This window comes from Ovis canadensis, chromosome 20, assembly GCF_042477335.2.
Source record: "Ovis canadensis isolate MfBH-ARS-UI-01 breed Bighorn chromosome 20, ARS-UI_OviCan_v2, whole genome shotgun sequence".
NCBI classification, from domain to species: Eukaryota; Metazoa; Chordata; class Mammalia; order Artiodactyla; family Bovidae; genus Ovis; species Ovis canadensis.
In genome coordinates this window covers 21871263-21898787 of record NC_091264.1, presented here as the reverse complement: position 1 = coordinate 21898787, position 27525 = coordinate 21871263, and the positions used below count along the sequence as shown (strand labels likewise).

At 47.3% G+C, this 27525-nt stretch overlaps 1 protein-coding gene across 1 annotated transcript in view; it reads left to right on the top strand.

Moving 5' to 3' along the window:
* Positions 1–27525, top strand: part of LRRC1 (leucine rich repeat containing 1) — a 129918-nt gene that overhangs the window by 62779 nt on the left and 39614 nt on the right. Inside the window, exons 3-4 of the mRNA XM_069564108.1 lie at positions 18822–18900; positions 22642–22731. Coding sequence (XP_069420209.1) covers positions 18822–18900; positions 22642–22731 — 169 coding nt within the window. The remainder of the gene's footprint in view (positions 1–18821; positions 18901–22641; positions 22732–27525) is intronic.

The following is a 27525-nucleotide window of genomic DNA, read 5'->3' as shown; positions in this document are numbered from 1 at the left end:
GGAGTTAGAGCTGTCACCACAGATGAGGTGGTCCAGGGGCTGTGGGAGGGCAGGACCCTGGGAAGCACCACTGTGACAGGACTGATAGAAAGGAACCTGAGCCCAGGGGCTGGGAAGGAGCAGGGAGGGAGATGGGGGTCCCCTGAAAGCTTGCCTGGGAGCCGGATGCAGGATGCGCATCTGGGAAGACTGCCTGGAAGAGGAGGTGGGATGGTCGGTAAACGTGGGCTGATTTGGTGTTGGGAGGTCCTCTGCGACCCGAGAGGCGGCACCAGGAGGTTTATAACCCTCATTGCTTTGTTCTGTGTGTGTGCCCAGACTCTCTTTACGAGATCCGAGGAGTGCTGCAAAGGCACCCTGGCCCCATTTCCTAAAGGAAACAGCAGCTTCCTGGCTTCCTGCAGGGTCTGCCAGTTCTAAGGGATGGGAACAGTCCTGATGCAAAGTGTACCTTGGACAGCTTACCGGGATTTCGTTAATGGAGGACTTCAGTCACTCGGGTCGTATGTGCATGGTTTGATGGCTGTCTGGCATGGGGATGAGCCATCCAGGCAGACCCTTCAGAAGGTAGAAGGGTGGTGGTGGGAACCAGTCATCAGTATTCTTTTTCTGAAGTCTGGTTGTCAGTGATGATTGGGACCAAAGTGGATTCTGGGCATGTTAAGCCTGGTTATTCCATATTAGGTCTTGAGGACCACAGGCAGTGTTCCTTCTTGCTAAGACCTTGAATGATTGCATTTACTCATTGTGTTTCCAAGTTTATTTCATCTTGGGATTTTTTTAAAATTATAAAAGCAGCATATGGTTCATTATAAAAATCCATGGAGGTAAATAAGGTTTAAGTCACCAACCTGCCCTTCCCACTTGCAGACTCTCCCCACACTGGTAAGGCCTCTGGTGTGGGGTGTCACACGATGCTGCTCTCTTGCCCCCTGGATTTTGAAGTCTTCCTGGGCCAAGGCTGTACCTCTTACTCACCGTTGCCTCTTTACCTTCTGCCACACAGCTTGACCTGTCTCCAGGGTCCACTAAATATTAGCGGCATAAATAATCTGATATGTGAGCAGATGAATGAATAGGGTGATCTCTTAGGCTTTGCCCTTGGGGCCGCCGCTTCCACTTTAACTTCAGAGAGAAATTGGACACGAGAGAGTCTCCACGTTGGTCACTTTGATTTGCAGGAGCGCTTATTCTGTGGAAGGCGCTTTGTAACAAGGTGCAGGGTCTGCAGCCCCTCTGTCCAGCCTTAGGTGTAGATTTCTTGAATTATGCGAATTAATCTGTTTAGAAACCAGTAGATGGCTGGCAGAGAATCAGTGAGATGAGAGGTTTAGCACGTTCATGGCATTATAAGATGTGATCTTTATAATGCATTTTAAGTTCTTCAAAAGCACACCAGAACTTACACATTAAGTTCAAATAGTCAGGAGACATTTACTCTGCTTTCTCTGAACCTCAGGCACTGGGATGTTATCACAGATAAAGCGGAAGGAAGAATCTTGTCCAAGAGATGGCAAGTCACAGTCCGTCCCCAGAGGCCTGCAGACCATGTGGGCAAAACCATACTTGTAGGTATGAAAGGGAAGGTGGAGAAAAAGATGAAAAGGCCAGCAAACCAGAATGTCCTGCTGACCACAGACCCCGAGAGAGGGGATTTCAGGTGTGGTGGGAGCAAGACTTCTTTCCACCTGGAAATTTAGACTTTGGGTTTTGCTCTTCCTTCGTTCACTTGGAGCAGTGTCTCTCCAGGTGCGCTCTGGGGCCACCTGTGTCAGAATCCTTGTAAAAATTGCTTATTCCCTACCTTCTCCAAGGACTGTACAATCAGAATTCCCAGGGCAGGGTCCCAGAGTCTGCATTTTAATCTCTAGGGCAACTAGTGTAAGTTAAACTGGAGCCAGAAAACACATGCATCACGCTGTTCATAGCAGCTCTGATCACAGACAGTCAGGACACGGGGCAGCCTGATGTCTACTGACGGACGACTGGATGAGGAAGATGTGAGAGAAACATACACACACAGGAATACTGCTTAGCCATAAAGAGAGTGAAATAACACCATTTGCAGTGACACGGATGGAGTTAGAGATTATCACACTAAGTGAAGTACGTCATACCGAGAAACACGAATACGTGATATGCTTGTAGGTGGAATCTTAAAAAAAAGATACAAGGGAACTTACATGCAAAATGGAAGTCGACCATGGACACAGAAAGCAAGCTTACAGTTCCCAAAGGGAAAGGGGGGGTATGAATTAGGTGGTTGGGATTAATAGGTACATACTGCTTCACACAGAATAGATAACCAACAAGGACCTACTGTATGGCGTATGTAAGAATACTTAATATTCTGTAATAATCTATAAGAAAATCTGAAAAAGAATACATATACATATATGTATAACTGAATCGCTTTGCTGTATAGCTAAAACTAACAGAACATTGTAAACTAACTGTACTTTAATTTGAAAAGAGGCATCACCATTTAAAACAAGAAAAAAAAAAAAAAGAGCCTAACAGAACCTAGACAGTTCCTGATGGTTTCAAGATCCTAGACAGCATTTAGGCCAAGATCTTTCTTGCCGTGGACTAAATCCATGGACTAACAGCTTAAGTACAGAAAATGATTTTTTGCACAGTCCAGAATTCCACAATGTGCTGTACTAATCCAGATGACCTCTCAGCAGAAGCAAACATTTCATCTTCTCTCGCTGCCTTTTTGCCTTAAACTTGGGTGGAGGGCCTGGGAGGATTGGTTTAGGACGTGGACATAGATGCAAACTTAACATATCATCTTCAGAGTGAGATTCGGCGGAAACACAGAGTATATTTTATACTAGTTCCCAGTGCTGAATTTTCTGTAATTGATAAGAGACTGCATTGGTTCTGCAAGATTTTCTCAAAACTGTGGGTTACAAGAAGTGCTCACTGCAGTTCTGAGAAGAGTCGCTAGAACATTCATCTAGTGGCAACGCCAGAATATGTATGCGTGCCTCCTGTGATGACTGCTTTCAGGGACACTGCCAGTTTCAATGTGTAAGTTCTGAAATGTTTCTTTTTAAGAAGTTACATGTGTCCCTAATAGCATACCTTTTCTTCTGTCAGTTGGCAACTTACATATTGAAGCCCTGAAGCTCTTTTCTGCAGCATTGTTTGAAATTGTGTAAACATGTTTTTGAGCCCTTGATAAAATGCTTTTGCACTCCGTTTTCTAGTTTAACTTTTTTTTTTTTTTAGGGTTATCTTTGAAAAAGTAGACTTGTATCACAGGTAGAGAAATTTCTTAAAAATTGATTTTATTTAAAAATGGGAAGGAGACTGTTGAATTAGATTCAAACAGACTCCTTTTACATCTTTCCCCACCTCTTTTTCCCCACTCTTTTCCCCATCTTCTAAACAGCAGAACAGCCCTGTTTTCCCTCCCGTCACTGTTCTCTCCCTTTGAAGCACTCTGATCCAGGCCTCAGTGTGTGCAGCCGTCTGCGTAGGCTGGGCTTCCCTTTAACAACAGAAAGAGCTTTCCCTGGAGATGGATGGTGGGCAGGAGCCACAGGTAATTGCCAGGCGGGTCAGGTACCGCACCAGCATGGATAGAGCCACCTCATCAGTGACCCCTGACCTGACTGCATCTTAGATTCCGCTGAAGGAGGGTTTTTTTCTCAATGACATATAGTTGATTTGCAATGTTGTGTTAGTTTCTGGTGTACAGCAAAGTGGTTCAGTTATATAAATATACATTCAGTTATAAAATGCATGTTTAAATACATACATATAAGTGTATATTTTTTTTCAGATTCTTTTCCATTATAGGTTATTACAAGGGGTTGAATATAGTCCCCTGTGCTATGCAGTAGGTCGTTGTTAATTTATTTTGTATATAGTAGTCTGTATCTGTTCATCCCAAGCTCCTGGTTTATCCCAGCTGCCTCCCCTCCCTTTTGGTAACCATAAGTTTGCTTCCTATGTCTGTAAATCTGTTTCTATTTTGTAAATAAGTTCACTTGTATCTTTTTTTTTCTTTATTCCACACATAAGGGATGTCCTATGATGTTTGTCTTTCTGCCCAGACCCCACCCAGGAGTGACGTCGCTGGACTCTCAGGCCCCAGGCGATTCTGAAGTGCATTCAGGGCTAGGAACCAGTGAGGCCAGATGCCTCAGTGTTTTTCGGGGGCTCCAAGGCACTTTCTGTCTGAGTCTCCAGGAGAGCTGGGTTGAAACGCAGAGTCCTTCTCCAGACCCCAGACCCTGCGAATCTGTTGCTCCGAGTGGGCCCGGCCTCATCAGTGCGTAAATGTGTCTATAATGTTGGGAGCCCCCAGCCTTGGGATCCTCAGTGGTGTTTTTGGACCCAGGGTAGCGAGGTGCCCGGGGAAGGCTGGTGGGAACTGCGGAGCGTCAGGGCTCTGGCCGATTTGTCTGGGATGGGAGGCTTCTCCCCGCTTTGGGGAGGACGATGTGCTGTCCCCCTCTGTTCTCCGTGCTCCCCAGAGCGTGGCTCCGGGCTCTGAATGACTCACCCCAGCCTGTGGCCTGTCAGCTGGCAAACACTGTGCCCAGTGTGGGGGTGTGAGGATGTTCATCCCAGCTGACAGGCGCAGATGCTAGTTGGAAAGATGAAGGGAATACATTTACAAGGGTGCCACAAACAGCTTGCGGCCAGGCCTGGAATCCACGCGAAGGGGCCCTGACCCCAGGGACTCATCTGCAGTTCGGAGGAGGGAGGAGAAGGCTTGTGGTCTCAGAAGATGGAGTGGACTTGGGGTGAGGGGAGCTGAAGCCTTCATTTCTGGGCCACAGCATCCCGGATCCATTGGGAGACCTCATTTCCCTGAGAAGTTTGGTGCCTAAAAACCCGAGTTGTGATTTTATTTGTATTAAATGGAGGTAATTAAAATGAGCAGTAATTTTGAATGACAAAGTAACTGATGAATACAAATATTGTTTTTTAATTTGGGGCATTTAGTTGCTGTTATCTTGAGGTTTAAGTACATATTATTTCAGAATCTATGTATTTTATTTTGGGAAGAGGACAAGCAGGAAGAAGCCCAAACTGTGTGCCTCTCCCCCCCACCCCCGTTCCCGCCAGTATGTCTGAAACCCCACATTTACTATTCTGTAATGCTTTACCTTCTGGTGATTTCCACCCCCCCCCCCCCCCCCCCAAACAAGAGATCGTGTATCTTAGGACATATTTGTGTTTATTGAGCCAACGCTGCTGGGGAGGAAAAGCTGAGGTCTAAAGGTTATTTTTGTAATTGTGGCTGGAATTAGGTGAAAATCCTCTTGGCTGGGAAAAGCTTTTTCTTTTTTTTTTTTTGAGTGCTGAGTTACCAAGACCCAAAATAAAACTTTGACAAAGGGGCCTGTGTCCCCTCTGACCCCCTCACCACGTAGAGACCGCACCAGCTTTTCTGCCCCGCACTGTCTGTTCCCATCGTCCCTTCCAGAGGCTGGACACGCTTCCCCGGGCAGGAGTCCTGTCTCTGTCTCTCCAAGGCCCACTGCCTCCTGGGCGAGTCCCTGGGGTTTTGGAAAATGTGGTAAGTGGGGGGATGGTGCCTTTGTAAAAAAGATCTCTGCTTCTCAGTGTTGTTATTTTCCCTGCACGCCGAGAGGAACAGCTGTGGCACCCAGCGCAGGCCAGGACTACACGTTCATCCTGAGTCTTATTTGACAATCCCAGATATGTTTAAGCAGGATGGAGCCAGGAGCCCAGCAGTCAGCCAGCCGGATTGGTGTACAAGGCCCTGTGTTACCCGAGGGGTGAACAGCCCTCAGTGAAACAGTGTGATGTATGGAGAGCGCCGGAAGTCAGCCCTCAGGGTTCCGCTGCGGCCCCAAGCGTCTCTTTTTATGCGCTCATCCTGTCCACGGCTGGTGTTTAGTCCTGGTTGTGTTCCAGTGCGGTCTTCGGCGAGGCCTCGTCTCATGGTGTTGATACGTGACATGACCCCCCAGAGTGAGCTTCCCGCCTCCCCTGGGCCTGCGTGCAGCCTTGCAGCCAGATGCAGGCTGGTTGTTTGTTTGCAGCCAGATGCAGGCTGGTTGTTTGTTGTTTGTGGAGGATGTTTCATGTCTGGGGTCTTGTCACTTGCTTCTGCTGTGGGGAGGGCTGTCTCCTGGCGGGTAGGCCCCTCCCTCGTCTGTACAGGACCCCCCCTACCTTCCCCGGGGGCGTGGATGGTATCCTCAGGCCTCCCCTTGGCCCCTGTGCCCCTGTGTGCTGCCTTCTGAGTGAAGGTGGGCATGAGTGTCCATGCCCCTTCACCCCACTTCTGTCTGCCTCTCTGCCTGCCCCGTAGATGTTGCAACAAAAAGGTCAAACCCAAACGTGCTTGGTTTTCTCCTCAAGCCACAGACCGTTCCTCTCTGCCCTGAATTGCCAGGCATCCTGAAGGCTTTCCGCCAACCCTAGGCTCGCAGATGTCCAGATTTAATGGAGCGGCAGGATTTATTTTACATGGGATCGTGACATGGGAGTCTTTTTGATAAGAAAAACTCATTGTCATTTAGTGAAAAGCCAGGAGATTTAGCCCCCCTGGCAAGGCTGAAATCTCTGATTAAGCAGGGCCCAGGGCACAGCAGCCCTTGTGAACACATCTGTCCCTCTTCACGATGGCAGAGTCACATCACTGTCCCCCCATTTCCCGGTTTTCCTGGCCAGAAGCCCCACGTCTGAGACCAGAAGCGGCAGCTTCTGTGTGCCTGCCCCTCCTGTCTGTCCACAGGAGCTGGCGGGGGACCTGGCTTCCATTGTCTCCATGTTGGTGGCCCCTGGATGGTGCCCGCGGATCCCTGTGGGCAGCACGTGCTCCCTTGACCTGCTGGCCACCCCGCCGACCCGCCCTCTTGGGGACCCTTTGCTCCTCGACCTTTCACTCTGCCCCCACAGCTGCCTGTTGGGGCCCCTGGCCGCCTCAGCACGATGTCACCCCCTCTGACTGTGGGTGAAATGACTGCCCGGGGGCTCTCGGAGCCCTACTGGGTCCCCCAGGACGTTTCCTGCAGCGTCTGTTTCTCCAGCGCATGGAGCTTGGGGTTTGGCTCCACCCCTGTGTGTGAGGCCGGGACCCAGGTTTCTAGGCTCTGCTCATGGGCGCAGGACCTCGGCTGTTTACCCTGGGCCTCCAGGCCTGCTCCTGCATCTGCTCGCACTGAGGGCCGTCCATCCCGGTGTTTGCTGTTGGGTTCAGACCACGCGTGGAGGCCCTCGGAAGTGGCAGCTCTTCTTGCCTGGGGCCACATGGGCGAGTGGCGCAGGAGGACCGAGGAGCTCCTCTTTTGACCCGGACCTGTCGCTTCCTGCGCCCAGCCTACCTGTCCCCTGCTGCTCTCTCGGCGCCTGAACCTGCCGCTCGTGTCCCGGGGGGGTGGTGACAGCCCTCTGCCCGGTGACCCATCTTAAAGGGGCTGCTCTGAGCACCGGAGAGTAGAGAGTGGCTTCACACCTTCCCCTAAGAAGTATAGGTGTGTGTGTAGTTGAAGTGTGTGTGTGGTTGAAGTGTGTGTGCGTGTGTGTGTGTGTGTGTGTGTGTGTGTGTGTGTGTTGAGGGGTCACATTGGCCAGTGGGCCCTGGTGCACCTTTCTTCCCAGGACAAGTCTCGGGGTGTTCTGTTGAGTGTCGCTGCTGGTTCAGGGGCGGTTAGAGTCTGGTACCCGTGTGCCTCTGAAGTGGCTGGGCTGCCACTGGGTCATCCCTGCCCCCTCATCTCTGAGGGCGGTTCAGGGGTGCCTCCTGTTGCCCCAGCGCCGTTTGCTCGCACTGTCTTTTTTTTTGTTTGCCTTTGACGTGGTTAAGCATCAGGTTCTGACCTCAACTCCTGCTGGTTCACTCAGCGGCACGCTTCTCTCAAGTGGGATACTGATGACGATGCTCAGGTATACCCCGTGCCGACGGAGGTGTTGATGAGGGCTTCCCCTCTGATCTGAGTGCGTCAGGGTGAGAGGAGGTGCAGCACGTGCCCTGTTGATAGAAAAGGTGGTGAAACCTGTGCCCCTTGGGGGACGCCCCTCCCCAGTCCTTCATGTTTGTCTGCTTTGCTGCGTCGCCCCATCCACCAGCCCATCGACCCTCTCAGTCTCTGCACTGCTGGATGAGGCAGAGGATGACCTTGGGAGGGGCCGAGGTCCTGGGCAGTGCAGGTGTCCCCCGACCCCAGGCCCAATGCAGGGGTCAGTCAGTAGCGCTGCACACCGGCTCCAGGCCCATGTGGTCATGCTACGGAGACGCTGGTGACAAGATAGGCCTGGTCCTGGGGACTTCCCTGGCTGTCCAGTGGTTAGGACCTGGTCCTGTCACTGCCGGGAGCCCAGGTTCAATCCCTGGTCAGGTCGGGGACCTAAGATCCCAGAAGTCACATGGCGTGGCCAGAAGGAACATGCATGGTCCCTGAGCCAGCAGAGCACCCCTGGTGGGGAAGGCAGGGGCTGGGAACATTTCAGTGTTAACAGATACTCACTTTTGCGCACAGGGCATGGTGGGAGGCCTCATCTATTTGAGGGGGTTTGGGGACAATATACCTGGAATTTGATGACGCTCTGGTGCCTTTTTGTCAATAGTGCCCTCATAGGAGCTACCTTAAGCAAGAAACAAGGACGAAATAGCTTAATATTTTGTACTTAGGCAAATACCATACTTGATTTCAAAGCTTCATCAGAGTCAAAAGTTGGTAAAGATTAGCCAAAGCAGAGAATTGAGCTTTGAACTTTTTCCTTTGCTGCTTTGATATTTTTGTGATGTTCTCTTGAAAATGAATTATTAGCTTGGTTTCGTTTAATCAGAGGAATTAGGTGGAAAAAAAAGAACGTTCAAAGCTGCCCTCAGAGGTCTGTGGGCTGGAGCCCTCCCCGCAGGCTCTCTCGCTCGCACGTGCTGGAGACGGGGGGACGGGGGTCCCCGTACAGTGGTGGCCTTGCCTCCCTGAGGGGCACACGCTGGGGGCTGTCGGGTCGGGCCTTCGGGTGGAGGTGGATGGTTTCTCTTGACCTCACAGGTTTCTTTCAGAGTCGGGATGACTTTATGGTCCAGAGCTCAGGCTCCAGGGAAAGTGGGGTGAGATGGTCCGGGTTTTCCTCCCTGCAGTCCTGCTGACGAGCTTCCTTCCCCAGGGAGCGGGGGTGGGGGTCACTTCCTTGGAGCTGTTGTGAGGCTTTAAACTGGTTCATTTATGCAGAGTGCTTGGAATCGTGCCTGACCCTCAGTAAGCCTGCCTCCCTTGTGGCTCAGTGGGAAGGAGACTGGGCTGCCCTGGCACTCAGGTGAGGGGTCCCGGGAGAGAAGTCGTCTGCGCTGGATATGGCCTGCCCGCGGGACAGCGGAGCCAGTGCCGTCCGTGCAGACGGCGACTGACACGGCTCTTGCTCCATGTCCAGTAATAAATCTTCAACTTACCAGCCTTCCACGGACTGTGTCTTTAGAGTTTTAAAATGTTATTCCTTTCAGTTTTACCAAATTATGTGATGTTGATCATAATTTGCTTTCTTTAAGCCTTTCAGTTCTCCTTTAAACGCTCTCCTTCCAATTTTTAATCAATTAACACGGGTTAGATACTCTTAGAGAAAAGTGTGAAAGTATTAGTCGCTCAGTTGTGTCCAGCTCTTTGTGACCCCATGGACTGTAGCCTGCCAGGCTTCTCTGTCCATGGAATTCTCCAGGCAAGAATGCTGGAGTGGGTTATCATTCCCTTCTCCGGGGGATCTTCCTGACCCAGGGATCTAACCTGGGTCTCTGGCATTGCAGGCAGATTCTTTACCAGCTGAGCCACTAGGGAACAGCTACCACATATGTAAGGCTTTCTTTTTGCTTCAAATGTCACAGTCTTCTCAGTGGAGAGAGCCTAGTACTATAACTGCAGACATCATACAGGTCTTGAACCCAGGAGAAGAGATGCTCTTTATATAGAACCAGTGAGAAATGCCATTTATTCAAAAAGAACTTAGGCTTCTGTGCACAGGGACTGTGGTCACAGACTGGGCAGGCTGTCTGCATGCAGTTCTCCATGAAAGGAAAGGCTCTGGAAGGTTCTGTACTCACACAGACGTTGAAGGAACCCCGAGGTTCAGTCCAGTCCAGCCTGTGTCCATCACACGGCGGGCCCTGCGATGGTGATAGCTTTTTAGGAGAGGTGCTGGTCCACCTTCACGCTCCTGGGCGTCCAATCCCTTCTCAAGGGATGCAGACTAAGCCTCTGTATTCCTTTTGTAGGTTAGGGGGCTGCGGAAGGTGGAACCACATCCTGAGGTGGTAAAAGTGGTTGCTGAGAAAAGGAGTGCCAGGAAGGGCAGCCCTGTCCTTCTGGATCACTTTCTAAATGACAGAATCTGCGGCGAGAAGTGTGTTCTCTCTCAGAAGCCCTTGGGTTCTTGGTGCCAGGGTGGTGTCTGCTTGGTGGTGGTGAAGATGAAGATTTTTGGCACTGCAGAGTTTAGGGCTGATTATACGTCTCCTGGATACAGGTGATAGTGATGGTTATATTGGTAAGCAGCAGATTTGGTATTTTTACTTTTTAAGTAAACTCAAAGCAGTTCTGATTCAGAAACGAGGAAAGCTTAAAGTGGGTCCAGATTGAAGGTTATCTTAAGAAAGTTGTAGGGAAGAGATTGCTTAATTTTACTATCATTCTCAGACATTTTATAAATATCAAATTTTATGCTTTTATTCTTGGACATACATGAGATAAAGCCTGTTTGAATTCATGAAAAATGTGATTAAATTTGTTTTTTTTTTTTTTAACCTTTTAAAAAATCTGTATAGAAGCTTGAAGTAAGCTGAATGTTGGCAGTTAGGAGTTTGGGGGCACCTTCTTTAATGAGATGAAAACCTCATGAGTTATTTCTCATATTTGTATGTTAATAAATATTCATTTAGGGTTTAATCACTATTGCTTCTCAGTTAAAACAGCAGCAGAAGCTCTCAATCCTCTCATCTCTGTTTATCACACTGCTCTTCTTCACGTTATCCGACCCTCATTCACAACAACATGAATGGACTCAGAGATGATCATACCAAGTCAGGAGGGGAAAGACGGTTACCACGTGCCGTCACTTACATGCGGGATCCCAAGCATGACACGAGGGAACCCGGCTGCGGAACACACAGACTCGCAGCCGCGAAGGGCGGACGTGTGGCTGCCGAGGGACAGACACAGACTCGCAGCCGCGACGAGCGGACGTGTGGCTGCCGAGGGGGCAGACAGACTCGCAGCCGCGAAGGGCGGACGTGTTCCTGCTGAGGGAGCAGACAGACTCGCAGCCGCGAAGGGCGGACGTGTGGCTGCTGAGGGAACAGACAGACTCGCAGACATGACGAGCGGACGTGTGGCTGCTGAGGGGGCAGACAGACTCGCAGCCGCGAAGGGCGGATGTGTAGCTGCTGAGGGACAGACACAGACTCGCAGACTCGAAGGGCGGATGTGTAGCTGCTGAGGGACAGACACAGACTTGCAGCCGCGAAGGGCAGATGTGTGGCTGCTGAGGGACAGACACAGACTTGCAGCCGCGAAGGGCAGATGTGTGGCTGCTGAGGGACAGACACAGACTCGCAGACGCGAAGAGCGGACGTGTGGCTGCTGAGGGAACAGACAGACTCGCAGCTGCAAAGGGCGGACGTGTGGCTGTTGAGGGGGGCTGGGGAGGGTGGAGTTGGGGTTTGGGGTTAGCAGGTGTAAACGTTTATGTATAAATAAGCAATGGGTCCTACTGTAGGGCACAGGGAACTATATTCAATATCCTGTGATAAAACATCATGGGAAAGAAGACTTAAAAAAAGAATGTATAGGGGACTTCCCTAGCAGTCTAGTGGTTAAGAGTCCAGGCCTCCACTTCAGGGATTGAGGGTTCACTCCCTGGTCAGGGAACTAGGATCTCTATCCCAGGCAGCTTGACCGAAAAAGAACAAGGGTGGGTGTGTGGGTATACATATCTATATCAGATATATATATATAGGTATATATATATATATAGGTGTATATATATATATATGAATCTCTTTGCTGTATAGCAGAAATTAATACAACACTATAAATTAACTACATTTCAATGTAAAAAAAATGCTCAGCCTTGAATGGAAAACAGTGGTCCTCTCTACTGACTGCCATCCAGTATAAAACAAGAGGCCAGGAGATTGTGCCCTGTGGTTTGTGTGCTTCTCCTTTATCCTTTGACAGCCCGATGCTGCAGCTGTGATTATCCCTTTTTCAGAGGAGTAAACTCCGTGTCTGGCAAGTTAACTGCACACACTGAGCCTAGTCTTGGGAGTCTTCCGTCAAGAGGTCTCTCTCTGCAGACAGTCCTGCACTGATGCCCTGAGCTCAGGCAGCTGTGCCCAGGGCCGAGCCTGTCCCCGCTCAGCATTCAGGATCACGTTTCTGCCTGTGCTTCTCTCTTCCTCTTATTTATTTATTTCAAAGCTTGTCTGCTTTGTCTCATTGTATCCTTTCTCTGAACTTCTGCAGCAGTTAAGGTATGATATGCTGGTATTATTTGAAAATATCTGTTGAGGAGCCATTTTACAGATGAGGAAATCAAGGCCCAGGCAGGTTAAGTAGTTTGTCAGGCGCCACAGACCTGGAAGTGTGGAAAATGTGCAAATCGGTCTGGTGACTGTTTGGATTTGATGGATGACTAATTGGATTCCGAGAGAGACTGTTTAGCAGGATAGTGTAATACATAGACTAGATAATCCCTGTGTAGCACAGGGAACTCTGCTCAATATTCTATGATAACCTGTATGCAAGAAAGAATGGATACACGTATATGTAAAACTGAACTACTTTACTGGACACCTGGAACGAACACAACATTGTTAACTGTACTCTAGTGCAAAGTAAAACTAAAAGAGAATAGTGTAGTCTTCTAGAGGACTGAAGCCTGAGCTGGACTGATGATAATGTGAGTGAATAGGAAAGATGGGCGGGAAATACTAGAGAATGACAGAGGGATTTGGAGCCTGCGTGTGCCTGGCAGGCAGAGAGGGGTGGGGGAGGGGACTGAAACTACAGGTTTTAAATGAGGTTTGTGTTCAGCCTTGACCTCACTGAGAAGTGGTTTTTTATCTGTATTTTTTTTTTTCATATGTTTAGTCTTAAAACTAACATTTATCCAGAGCAAAACACTGGGAAGATAGCTAAAGGGGATTTCAGCTGGGAATAACCTGCAAGCTTTATGCTCTCTCTTATAAGGGGCCTAGGACCGAACAGTTTTCTTACTGGTAAAAACAGACTGGGGGGTATTTCCTGACTCAGGTGAGAGAGCAACTGTCTTTGCAGAGGCTTAGCAATGTGAGTTTCTCATTTACTCCTTCATTCATTCAGCACTGTGGGCTGCTTGAGCTTAAATAGACATCCCTCAGCATCTGGGATGCTGTAACCCCTTATATAAGACGGCACAGTGTTTGCACGGAATCTTGTGTATCCTCCCATACACTTTAATCTCCAGATCACTTCTAATACCTAGTACAATGTAAACAGTTGTTCAGTCACTCAGTCGTGTCCGACTCTTTGCGACCCCAGGAATCACAGCACTCCAGGCCTCCCTGTCCATCACCATCTCCCGGAGTTCACTCAAACTCAGGTCCATCGAGCTGGTGATGCCATCCAGCCATCTCATCCTCTGTCGTCCCCTTCTCCTCCTGCCCCCAATCCCTCCCAGCATCAGAGTCTTTTCCAGTGAGTCAACTCTTCGCATGAGGTGGCCAAAGTACTGGAGTTTCAGCTTTAGCATTAGTCCTTCCAAAGAACACCCAGGGCTGATGTCCTTTAGAATGGAATGGTTGGATCTCCTTGCAGTCCAAGGGACTCTCAAGAGTCTTCTCCAACACCACAGCTCAAAAGCATCAATTCCTCAGTGCTCAGCTTTCTTCACAGTCCAACTCTCGCATCCATACATGACCACAGGAAAAACCATAGCCTTGACTAGACAGACCTTAGTCGGCAAAGTGATGTCTCTGCTTTTGAATATGCTCTCTAGGTTGGTCATAACTTTCCTTCCAAGGAGTAAGCGTCTTTTAATTTCATGGCTGCAGTCACCATCTGCAGTGATTTTGGAGCCCGAAAAGATAAAGTCTGACACTGTTTCCACTGTTTCCCCATCTATTTCCCATGAAGTGATTGGACCAGGTGCCATGATGTTAGTTGTCTGAATGTTGAGCTTTAAGCCAACTTTTTCACTCTCCTCTTTCACTGTCATCAAGATGCTTTTTAGTTCCTCTTCACTTTCTGCCCTAAGGGTGATGTCATCTGCACATCTGAGGTTATTGATATTTCTCCCAGCAATCTTGATTCCAGCTTGTGCTTCTTCCAGCCCAGCGTTTCTCATGATGTACTCTGCATATAAGTTAAATAAGCAGGGTGACAATATACAGCCTTGACGTACTCCTTGTCCTATTTGGAACCAGTCTGTTGTTCCATGTCCAGTTCTAACTGTTGCTTCCTGACCTGCATACAGATTTCTCAAGAGGCAGGTCAGGTGGTCTGGTATTCCCATCTCTTTCAGAATTTTCCATAGTTTATTGTGATCCAACCATCACCAAATAATTATTTAATTACAACTATAACAGATTTCAGGAAGCTGAAGCCTAAGGAAGCTGAGAGCAGGGGAATGCAACCTAATCTTGGGACCAAAGGAGGTGTCCTTGAGGGTGTGGCATTTTAGCTGGGTATTTAAGGAGGAGTGGCTGTTCCCCATCCTCAGCTTTCTGTTCTGATATTTTTAGTAACTTAAAGCAAACCAGTAATCAGGACTCTTCAAACCACTGTCTTGCTTTCCTTGTGTAAGGCTCTTATTTTTACAGGCAAATGCCTTCTTTTCTTTCAAGTTAGGAACACACATAAGGTAGAAAGAAAGTCTTTGGAGTTGAGACCTGTGTTCCATTTGCTGGTTTTGTGTGTGAGTAGGTTTGCCCAGGGAGGGATTGCCTTCCTGCCAGGCGGACCTCGCCCACCTCCATCTGGACTGGGCCTATCTGTTTTCTCCCACATTGCTGTTTCTACCTTCAGAGTCGCTGACTCCAGACCAGCCCTGACCAGAGTTTCTGGCAGCCACTGCTCATGTGTTCCTTGGTAAACCCGTCATCCTGAGCTTCAGGGATGCTTCTGATGCTCTTTGAAGTGTTAAAGATTTCCACCCAGTAACAAGCCTTCACTCTCTCTGTGTCCTTGATCTTTTCCTCGGAAAGCTGCCGTATGACGTACATGTGGGTGTCAGCTTGACCTCCTTCCTGAGCACTTGTGAGGTGGCAGGTGCAGCCCTTGCACCTCTATTCTCAGCCTTAGAAAAACCTACTCAGCAGGACCTGGCGTGGTGGCTGAGGAGGTGCAGTCAGGGGTGCAGACCAGCCGGCACTGTTGCCTGGGTGGCCTTGCCTGCCTGAATAGCCGTGCTGCTCCTGTAACAGAGGGAGGTTCCTGCCTTCGTTCTGTCTTTCGTTTTTTGGTCTTTTCTTTTTTTTAAAAAAATTGAAGTATAGTTGATAGTATTATAAGTTATAGGTATGCACTATAGTGATTCAGTTTTTAAGGCTTATACTCCATTTATAAGAGTGAAGAGTGAGTGAAGTCGCTCAGTCGTGTCCGACTCTTTGCGACCCCGTGGACTGCAGCTTACCAGGCTTCTCCGTCCATGGGATTCTCTGGGCAAGAATACTGGAGTGGGTTACCATTTCCTTCTCCAGGGGATCTTCCCGACCCAGGGATTGAACCCAGGTCTTCTGCATTGGAGGCAGACACTTTAACCTCTGAGCCACCAGGGAAGCCCACTCCATTTATAGTTACTATAAAATATTGCCTGTGCTCCCCGTATTGTACAGCATCTCCTTGTAGCTTTTTATACCCAGTAGTTTGTACCTCTTGCTCCCCTCCCCCATCACCCCTCCCTAGTGGTGACCTCCAGCTTGACCTCTGTATCCCTGAGTCTGCCTCTTTTCTGTTATGTTCACTAGTTTGTTCATTCTTATGCCCAACAGCACCATGACCTCAGCCCTCAGTAAAGTGACTGCTGACATTGGCGGGGCGGGGCGGGGGGGGGGGCGGGTTCGTCATCTCTGAGCCTTAGTGCCCACTTTGGGTAATGGAAGTTACAGTCGTTTATGTTGCAGTTACATAAGATAATGGGCTTCCGTGGTGGCTCAGATGGTAAAGAATCTACCTGCAGTGCAGGAGAACCGGGTTCGATCCCTGGGTCTGGAAGAATCCCCTGGAGAAGGAAATGGCAACCCTCTCCAGTATTTTTGCCTGGAGAATCTCATGGACTGAGGAGCCTGCTGGGCTACAGTTCATGGCGTTGCAAAGAGTCGGACACGACTGAGAAACTTCCACTTTACTTTACATAAGGTAATATGCATAAAAGGTCTTCACTGTATATGCGCCTCAGGGCCTACAAACGTTTGTGTGTTTTAAAAATTCGTTCCAGACTCAACTGAGGACAAACCATATGTATACATATATACATCTTGTATATGTGTGTATGTATGTGCTCATATATGTGTTAATATATATCTGTGTATGTATGTGTATATATATGTGTGTGTGTGTGTCTGTGTGTGTATACTGCTATCGTATTTATGAACTAGGACCATAAATAATGTGTGTTCTTTACTACCTTATACGACCAATTTTTTAAATTGAAACGTGTGTTCTTTACTAACTTATATGACAAGGCAGAGACTTGTGTGAGGCAAACGTCACCACAGATTTAAATATTTGCAGCTTTAAAATTTGTACTGAGAGCTTGTATGTAGCTTCTGATGACTGTGCAGCTTTGGTGCAGGGCGTCCATCTTCCCCTGACGCCTTCTGTCTCTCTTTACCCCCAGTTTAGAAATATCAGGTATGTTTAGGCTCTGCTTGCCTTTGTCAAGCTGCTGGAAGAAACAGCATGGGACCAGGAGAAGCTCTTCTATTTCAGCCCTTCTTAATGTTGCGAGCTCAGTCGTGGCGGCCTTTGTGACCTCACAGACTGTAGCTCGCTAGGCTCCTCTGCTCATGAAATTTTCCTGGCAGAATACTGGAGTGGGTTGCCATTTCCTCCTCAGGGGATCTTTCCGACCCAGGGATTGAACCTGCGTCTCGTGTGTCTCCTGCATCGGCAGGTAGATTCTTTACCACTGAGCCACCTGGGAATCACTTCTTAATGTTAGTATGTCCAAAATAATGTATTCTTGAAATTAAATACTAGAAACTAACTTTTTCCAGCCCTGAAAGCTGTTATCTCAGGGTTTAAACAAGAGGAACTTAAAATAGCAATTTTGGTCATTTCAAGAACTGCAGCATTTAGTGGCAGGTAAACATGGGGAAAAATATTCAGCCTCATTAGTAATCAAAGGAATAGGAAACAAAATGTTACCAGACTATTTTACTAACAACACAGGCAGTTTTAAAATGTAAGAGACGGAAAAGAGGGGAAGATCGGTAGCGGAAGCATAAGGGTATACCTCGCCCCCTCGTAAGCGGTTTAGCACTGTTTGTCAGTGCCTTTGGCACAGTGATTACTCTGTGGGAGCTTAGCCTAAGGAAATAACCAGGAGTGAGCATAAACATAATTATCACCTTAGGATCTTGGAAACAACCTAAATGTCCAGCAATTGGGGATTGGCTGCATGGAGTATGAAGAGCTAGGCAGTGGACTTTTCTGCCACTAAGAATGGAGAACTGTTTGGAAAAATAATGACGGGGGAAAGTTTGTAAAATAACATAAAGTGAAGCATGAACCTAGTCTCTGCAGGTCTGTGTGTGACAAATAAAAACTACATTGGAACAAAACATCGTCACTGTGTGATGGGAACGCTGGTGGTTCCCCCCGCCCCGCCCCCTGCCGCCTTTTCTGTATTTTCCAGATTATGCTCATAATCGGAAGAAAATCTGTAGTTCGAAAATGCGTGCTTTATGGCTGAGGAACGTTCCATTGTGTATATGTACCACAGCTGCTTTATCCACTCATCTGTGGATGCACATGTAGGGTGCTTCCATATCCTAGCTGCTGTAAACAGTGCTGCAATGAACGTTGAGATACATGTGTCTTCTTCAGTCATGTTCCTCAGGGTGTATGCCCAGTAGTGGGATTGTTGGGCATTTGAGTCGGTTCTGATGAAGCGGATGAACCTAGAACCTAGAAAAACGAATGTCGCATGTTGATTCATACATATGAAATCTAGACAGATGGTACTAATGAGCCCATTTGCAGGGCAGCAACGGAGACACAGACATAGATGGCAGAATTGTGGGCACAGTGGGAGCAAGAGCGGGGGTGGTGAATGGAGAGAGCAGCATGGGGACATTACATTGTTCTGTGTAAGATAGACAGCTGGTGGAAATTTGCAGTATGACTCAGTGAGCTCAGACTGGTGCTCTGTGACAACCGAGACGGGTGGGAGGTGGGGGGGAGATTCAAGAGGGAGGGGACATGTGTATACTGTGGCTGATTCATGTTGATGTATGGCAGAAACCAACACAATATTGTACAACAGTTGTCCTTCAATTAAAAATAAACAAATTCTAAAAATGCGTACTTTAGAATACTTTGTACCAATGAAACCATATGAACACTTAGGGGGATTTGAAAAGCCTCGTGGGAATGACAACAGCGACTTTTGATGAGGTGATGGGACTTGGTGGAGGGGATTGTTTTTAATGTTTTGCTTGAACATGCTTCTGTTCAGAATAGATCTTGTATCAGGAAAGCAAATATAAATGTAGAAAAAGTACTTTGGAAATACACGCCACATTTGAGCAGAGGTAGTGGTGTGCCGGTACTTGCTGGTCCACGTTGAGGAGGGTAGAAGCAGCTAACAATGGTGGCCAGTGATAGACATGTTCTTTCCTTCTGCAGATATTCCTGAAATTCCAGAGAGCATCTCATTCTGTAAAGCACTACAGATCGCTGACTTCAGCGGAAACCCATTGACCAGGTAACCTTTCTGCTTGCTTTTCTGACCGTAGTGCTAAAGGCACCTTTTGCCTCCTGGCTCAGTTGTGAGCCCACTGACCGGTGGATTCCAGGCACCTGTGGTACCAGGGTGACTGAATTGCTGCCCACATAGCAATGCGGGGACAGCTCTCTGGAGTCTGTCCTGGGGTATCCCTGGGCCACGTGGGCCCATGTCTAAGATTTCTCCAGACTCTAAGCAACCTCAGAAGAAAGAAAAGTACTTTTCCTTTCCATTCCTTTTGTTTGTTTTTAAAGTGTCTAGAGAAATTGGGATTAAGTTAAAACTTGGGAGTCATCTATCTCAAAATTGCTTGGGTCTTCTTGGGTATGGGGAATGCTCTATTTCACTTTGTTTTTCCTGTACCTGCTTATTTTTAAGAAGTAAGTATGTCTTTAATTCTGTTTTTTTCTCCTTTGAATTTCAGTTTCATGTTACTAATAATGCTTATTTTTATGGAAAATAGTGTTCTAGTAAGCTCCAGCCCGGTTGCTTTCTGAGTCACCACTGTCGTCCCGTCTCATCCTCTTTCCTGACCATCCTTGTCCGTGTGGTTGTCCCTCTTCCTCAGACATTTCCGTAGCTCCCACCCCTATGAGGTCAGGTGGGGAGCTCCTACCGTGCTGTGAGTCTCCTCCACACTCTGTCTGACCTCCGCCTGCCTCCCGGCCTTCACTTCCCTCAATTGCCTTCTCTGGCCTGGTCCTCGATTTCCCTCCCCCTCTGTTTTGACGGTGCCAGTCCCTTCACTCACCTTTCAGATGCAGCCCACGCATCACATTCCTGCAGGTCCCTTTCCTGGTGGCTCCCATGGCCCCTCCTCTGGGCTCTGTGATGCTCTCTGTGTACTTGTCTCATAACGCGGGAGCTCTGCACGTGAGTGACCGCTCCGAGCCAGGCCCCTGGACTGGACTGTGTCCCTCTGTCACTTAGCTTGCATCTGCTGCCCTACTGTCCTTCCTGGAAAGGCGTGAACCCTCAACTAGTGTTTGTGGAAGCAAGCTGAGCTGCTTGTGCTGAAGGCAGCTTCTGGGTTAGGCAGCTGATATTTGTTAGCTCTCCAGGTGCTTAATCCCCTTCTCTGTTTCTTATGTTTTTTCCCCTCATGTCTGCTGACACGTGACTTTACCATCATCCCAAAACTCTGGATCAGAACACATTGCATCATATGAGGCCTACTCAGTTTTCACCCTGGCCTCCTGTTTGGCAGGTTTCTTGAAGGAAAGCCATTTTAATGTGGCAGGAGTGTTCTTTCAAGAATTATGAGTTAAGAATCTGTGAGTTGAAGGGACCTTAATAATTATTCAGCATGGCCTACAGATTTTATTACTGAAGCAGCTGAAGCTCCAAGAGATGGAACAACCATTTAGGATCACGGAGCTGCCAAGCGACAGCTCAGACTAGCTTTCCTCTTTCCCCCACTGTAAGTCTGGCCTTCCTCAGCCTAGCCCATCACATCACTAGCTTAGCTCTTAATGTTAACAGCCAGTGAAAAAGCAAACCAGCCACTTAAAAATATATTTTCCTTACATTTAAGATCATTTTAGCTAGTTTTAGAATAATTATATATATATATATATATATATAGTTTCTGGAGATAAGTTGCATCTTTTGAACTATAGATAAAAAAACAACAACTTACCTCTAATACTCTATAGGAGAGGTTATTGTTGTTGCTCAGTCACTCAGTTGTGTCTGACTCTTTGCAACCCCACTGACTGCAGTACGCCAGGCTTCCCTGTCCATCACCAACTCAAACTCATGTCCATCAAGTCAGTGATACCATCCAACCATCTCAACCTCTGTCATCCCCTTCACCTGCCTTTAATCTTTCCCAGCATGAAGGTCTTTTCTAATGAGTCAGTTCTTCGCATCAGGTGGCCAACGTATTGGAGTTTCAGCTTCAGCATCCATCCTTCCAATGAATATACAGGACTGGTTTCCTTTAGGATGGACTGGTTTGATCTCCTTGCAGTCCAAGGGACTCTCAAGAGTCTTTTCCAGCACCACAGTTCAAAAGCATCAATTCTTCAGCTTTCAGCTTTCCTTATGGTCCAACTCTCACATCTATACATGACTACTGGAAAAATTACAGCTTTGACTAAATGAACCTTTGTGGGCAAAGTAATGTCTCTGCTTTTTCATACACCATCTAGCTTTGTCATAGCTTTTCTTCCAAGGAGCAAGCATCTTCTAATTTTATGGCTGCAGTCACCATCTGCAGTGATTTTGGAGCCCCCCCAAATAAAGTCTGTCACTGTTTCCATTGTTTCCCCATCTATTTGCCATGAAGTGATGGGACCAGATGCCATGATCTTCGTTATTTGAATGTTGAGTTTTAAACCAGCTTTTTCACTCTTCTCTTTCACTTTCATGAAGAGGCTCTTTAGTTCTTATTCACTTTCTGCCATAAGGGTGGTGTCATCTGCATATCTGAGGTTATTGATACTTCTCCCAGCAATCTTGATTCCAGCTTGTGCTTCTTCCAGCCCAGCGTTTCTCATGATGTACTCTGCATATAAGTTAAATAAGCAGGGTGACAATATACAGCCTTGATGTACTCCTTTTCCTATTTGGAACCAGTCTGTTGTTCCATGTCCAGTTCTAACTGTTGCTTCTTGAGCTGCACACAGATTTCTCAGGAGGCAGGTCAGGTGGTCTGGTATTCCCATCTCTTTAAGAATTTTCCACAGTGGAAGAGTTTGCAACTTTGTAAAAACCATTCCTGAGAATGTATTTCATCAATTATGAAAGCCCTCATTAATACTTTCATAGAATTCTCTATATTAAATGTCACACAACATAGGATTTGGTTTTTAAAAAAGGAACCTAGAAAGAGGAAAGAAATGAAAGACTCTAATCTAGAGGCCATCACTAAGGCAAGAAGCCCTCACTGCCCCCTGCAAAAAATGGGTTATGTGTTCTCGTCTCCATCTTAGCAGATTTATGTATAAAGACCTTCAGCATTTTAGATGCAACGAGATCTTTTTGCCTTCAGTTGGTGTTTTTAAGCCCCAAATACTGGTAACCATAGAAATATTGAAAGTAAATTTTCTTTATAAGTATTTAAATAATAATTTTATTTTGAATCTTCTCTGTTCAGTAGAGTCTGAGAGAAGAATGCAGAATTTCTTTTTTGTGTAGAACATTGTGAAACATATAATCATCTCACATGATTGGCATCTTTGATCAACTCAAAAGAAAAATATTAAGAAAGTAGCAATTGGCTGTCAGCTGATCAGGTGTAAGTAATCTGTAGCTTTGCTCTGGGTATTATAAGCTACAGGAAAAAAAAAATCAAGCAGCTGTCTTATGTTTTATGATAATCTTGTGGGCTAAAATTTCTGTTTTCTGTTAATCAATAAAGTGTTTTCACTCTTAGGCACTTCCAACTGTAGGAAGTATTTACCATTTTCTTTCATAGAGTGCTCAGTAGGCTTACGACACTTTTTCTTCTTTATTCTTAAAATTTGTATGTCTTTCTCCTTTATTTCTGGATCACTTTATCAACAAGTATTTATCATGTCCCTGTACTGCCAGGTAAACCAAGTCCTTACTTTTTTTCCCCTTATATTTAGACAAGACAAACATGCCACATATGATGTAATTTTAGGAAGTTATTTCAATCAGCAAATAGAAGAAGAAATCATTATAATTATGTTCGCTATGCACCATATATGCAATTCTCTTTATCAATTATAACATTTTTTATTGTTTTTTTAGATTGCCAGAAAGCTTTCCGGAATTACAGAATTTGACATGTCTTTCTGTAAATGACATCTCACTGCAGTCTCTGCCTGAAAATATTGGCAAGTAAGTTAAGTTTTTACGTGAAGTTTGCTTATATCAGGGTGAATGGGCATTTATATCAACTCCACCTCCTTCCCTTTTTTGGCTCTTGTTTTACATCTACTCAGAAAGCTGTTTACCCAGTCTTCAGTTTCCCCCTCAGGAAAGATTAAACCAGCTTCTGTGTGTTTTGCATCCTGTTGCCCCTGAATTTTAATAATTAAAAAGGATGCTGCCACTTGTTACTGGTGAGTAAGCTAATTTGTTTGGAGTGTTTCTCTGTAAATGGATGGATTCTAAACTAGTTAATTGAAGCGAAGTAGCGTGTGTCATATAGGTGGTTATTAAATCCTGTTAGGAATGACTGCTCCTAGTAATCTCACTGAAAACGTACATCATGTGCCTCATACAGCAGCGCGGTCTGGCAGGTTGTGCACCATGGATCTGGGGACAGGGAGCGAAGGTAGTGGGTCTGGAGAGCAGGCTTGGGATGGGGAGGGGCGAGGCGCAGCGAGGCTGTGTCAGGAGGGGATGGAGCAGGGCGGGCAGGGAACTGGTCTGGCCTGGTCCCCATGCTGGTTCCCGAGGTCGGGGAGCGTGGCCGTGGCAAGAAATGTAGGATCCTTTGAAGGAACTGTCTGCTGGTGAATCTGTTCTCTTGCACATTCCCACGGATGAACTGATGGATGGAATTATCTTAGCAGGTCTTCTCCATCCCTTCAGGATGGATGGTGGCTTGAAGCAGGCTGGTGGCTCATGCTTGAGCGCTTGAAAGCCCACCCTGGCCGGCCGGCGCTGGTGGACCAGCGTGTCCTGCTGTCGGAAACGAGTTCTCTCCTGCTTACCTGTCCTGCTTAAGTTCTGAGATAGAAGCTTGCTTTTTGGGAACTGCAGTGTAACTGGGTCTCTTCTGCAAAGGTTTTTCTTCCTGGGTGTCTGCAGTCCACCATGTCCCCTCCTTGCTAGAGGGAGACGGCTGGCTGCCCCGTTTCTGCCTGCAGGCCCGTGTTTCTCTGTGGTTCATGCAGATGTTTGGACCCTGAGCCAGCATATGTGATGATTAAGAACTCCACCCTTTTAGCTCTGGGACAGGATAGACACAGGAAGGTCCCAGCACCCCGAGTTCATGGTACCTTTTGTGGGGGAAATCGCAGTGTTTTGTGGTAGAGAAAGCAGTCATTATGATGTTTTTGTGGAAACTTTTTGTTGTTGTTGTATTTTTGTTAATATGCATATTTGAAAAGTGTTCCAGCAATCTTTGGATTTAGTACATGCTAAGATGGGCTTCCCTGATAGCTCAGTTGATAAAGAATTTGCCTGCAGTGTAGGAGACCCTGGTTCAATCCCTAGGTCGGGAAGATCCCCTGGAGAAGGGAACAGCTACTTGCTCCAGTGTCCTGGCCTGGAGAATTCCATGGACTGTATAGTCAGTGGGGTCGCAGAGTCGGACACGACTGAGCGACTTTCGATCAATAATCACGCCCTGCACTTCTGCTCTGTCCGGTTTCATGTATTTCTAATTAATACACTAGCTGTGTAAATACTGACCTTGCCCGCCTCCTGCCCTCAGGGTCTCTGGAATCTAATTCTCTGAGCCCCTCCTCCACTCTCCTCCGGCTCCCGCTGGCCAGCTGGCTGCTCCATCCGTCCCCTTGTTTGTGTCTTTTTAAACAGGTTTCATGCTTTGAGAGAAACTATGTTCTTATTTATAACCAGAGTGTTGCTCACATACCTCACTGCACTGTTTTCATGGAAAATGCTATTTAATAATCCTTTTAGGATAATTTACAGTATTTTTTATGCCACCTTTTCTGTTCATACCTGTGCTTGTTTTTGTCAGTGTGCAGGATTTCTTGTGTATCTGCAGTTTCTGTCAACAATAAGGGCAGTTTTTTTGTTTTGAGTTTAGACCTGATCAACTTAATATTATAGCCTCTCATATACTGTTTCCAAAATCTTAATACCACTTTGAGCCTGAACCCTGTGATGATTGATCACCCAAAAAGTAAGAATACTGGGCAGACAAGTGAATCAACTGATTCTTATTAGCTCAGACGGTGAAACTAATGGGAAATGGGGAGTTTCACGTTCCTGGTGATGGTTGTTAACCTGAGCCAGAGACTCTGTTGTTTCTGCCTGTTGGACTTAGGGTTTGTGTGTCCGTTTTCACTAAGCAGAAACAAAGGGAGGTCAGGCTCCTCCCTGGGAATGCGTGGGCCCCTCTGGTGTCCTGGACCATGCTGGAAAGGCACGTGGCGCAGCCGAGATGCTGGCTGTCCAGGGCACCTCCTGTTGGCACGTGTATCCTCTACCGACTAATGTGGCTTAGCAGTAGCAGCAGCATTCGCTACCTTAAATCATTTGTTACCAACGTTCCTCACTGGGGGGCTTCCCAGGTGGTGCTAGCGGTAAAGAACCCACCTGCCAGTGCAGGAGACATAAGAGACATGGGTTTGATCCCTGGGTCAGGACGATCCCCTGGAGAAGGGCATGGCAACCCACTCCAGTGTTCTTGCCTGGAGAATCCCATGGACAGAGGAGCCTGGCGGGCCGCAGTCCATAGGGTCACAAAGAATCGGACACGACTGAAGCCACTTAGTGCTTCCTCATTGGGAGGGACTCTGCAGTTTCCCAAAGGATTCCCACGTGGTTGCTTTGGAGCACTTAACTAAACATTTAGTAACCAGAAAACTTCTTAGTGTCAGGATGGTATTGTAAGCAGGGCACAAATAGCAGGTGCTGCAGAAAGCACGAAAAGGACGTTGAATGGCCACTTGCCTGATGGATACTCCCCGCTGTCCCTGTGGATGCTGAAGTGGAGGGCTGGGCGTGAGTTACCCTGCCGGTTTGGTCAGATGAGGCAAACACCTCAGTGTCGGTCCTTTCAGCCTCTGTTGACAATGGGAACCTGGTTTCTCCTTTCAGTGCTTGGCTTGGACAGGTGGCCTTAATTGAGAAAGCTGTGGATTTCTCCAGGGCCGGGTGGGCGTGTCCTCCCTGGGGGAGAGAGCCCCAGCTTGCAGGACCTTGGAACTGAGGGCACCCTGTTCCCTCCTGTGTGATTTGCCAAGAGGCAGTTTGAAGGGCATTTGGGTGTTGAGGGCAGAGCTGGAGTCCGGCTCTTCTGGTCCCAGACCTGCTTTTCCCCAACTCTCCCCCCGTCACTGTGGGACAGCCGCCCCCATGGCCCTGAGAGCCTCAGCGACTATTTCTGGTTCCCCTTGTGGCACCCAACAGTCCATTTGTTAAGGAGGCAGGTCCAAACAGCTTGGTAAAAATTTTTCTGCCAACAAGCTAGTCGCTGTTTGAAAAAGTAGTCATATACTTTGAACAACTGAACATTTGTATTGCATTCTGAAACATCCCCAGATCTGTGCCAGGGGAGGGGGGTACCTGATGGGCACCAGGCCAGCTTCTCAGATCCCCGTGGCCTCTCCTCTTCCACATCCTCGCCGTTTGTCACCGCTTTGCAAAGACGCGCTGTCATCGACACACGCTCAGAGCTGTCCAGCGTGGACGCTGAGCTGCTGGTTCACCTGGTGGTGTTTCACTGCGTGTCTTTCTCATATGGAACTTTCTGCGGGGCTCCCGCGAGTTTCCCCCAGTGCGCGGGAGCTTGAGCTGCTGCCGTGGGAATTGCTGAGTGCGCTGTTGGGTTCTTGCCAGTCTGCAGCATCAGCTGTTGGCGATGAGCAGCAGCCAGCGTGGCGCAGGTGGCTCATGTCCTGCAGGGCGTGGCTCCGAGCCAGGTAACCATTGTGTGCTTCCTGTGATGAAGCAAGTCTCTCAAACAGTACAATCTGTGCAGTACTTTGTAACAAGAGGAGGAATGATCATGAAAATCTTTAAAGCCACCAAGAGGTATAGCAGCTACTTCAGGCAGAAGTATATATTTTTCTGTCACTAGAATAAAAGTGTCCCAGATTTGCTGACCCTTTTCTGGGATGGCCCATACATAATTACTTGGCCCTTCAAAGGAAAGGGCATTTAACAAGGAGCAGGAAACTATCTGACTTTCGATGGGTGTTTAAAAACCTCTTTGTTAAAAATGCTCTTTCTGATTAGTCTTCATGAACACAAGTGTTTGATGTCAGGGATGATGGGACTTTATCCGCTGAACTTCAGCAAAGACCTTTCCATAAGAAAAAATTTTTAAAAATTACTAATGGATGAGTTAATAAGTGCAGTTGATGACACAGTTCTTGGATCAGTGTAACTTAAAGAGAAAATATCTTGGCCGGGTTGAGGCATGTAGAATCTTAGTTCCCTGACCAAGGATCAAACCTGAGCCCACCTGCGGTGGAAGTGCCGAGTCCTAACCGCTGGACTGCCAGCGAAGTCCCGGCTCAGTGTAACTTTGTGAGGTGTCTTTTCCCCTTGTTACACCATTAAACAAGTATCAGAGTGAATCATATAGGGTCAGTTTTGTTCCTAAATGTAAAACAGTATGGACTACATAATATAGTATTTTCAGCCTCATTGCTTTCACTAATGAGAGCCCAAAAGATTTTTGTACCTCTAATAAAATATTTAAGAATATTTTTCTTTTGTTTTTATTAAATTTTTTCTTTTTATATATTTTACAATTATGCAATATATTGGTACATAGTATATCTATATATCTATCTTACAATAAATATGAGGATTTACTCTTAAATGTGTGGGGACCACCCTCCAGAACAGAATAGTTGGGAGTCACTTAAGCCAGAGACCAGTGGTTCTCAAACTCCACCTTGTTGGGTCCCCAGGGGTTCCTAGAAGTCTTTCGCCGCTCTTGTGGAGAGTATGGACCAGGCTCTGGTGGGTGGTCCCTGCTAG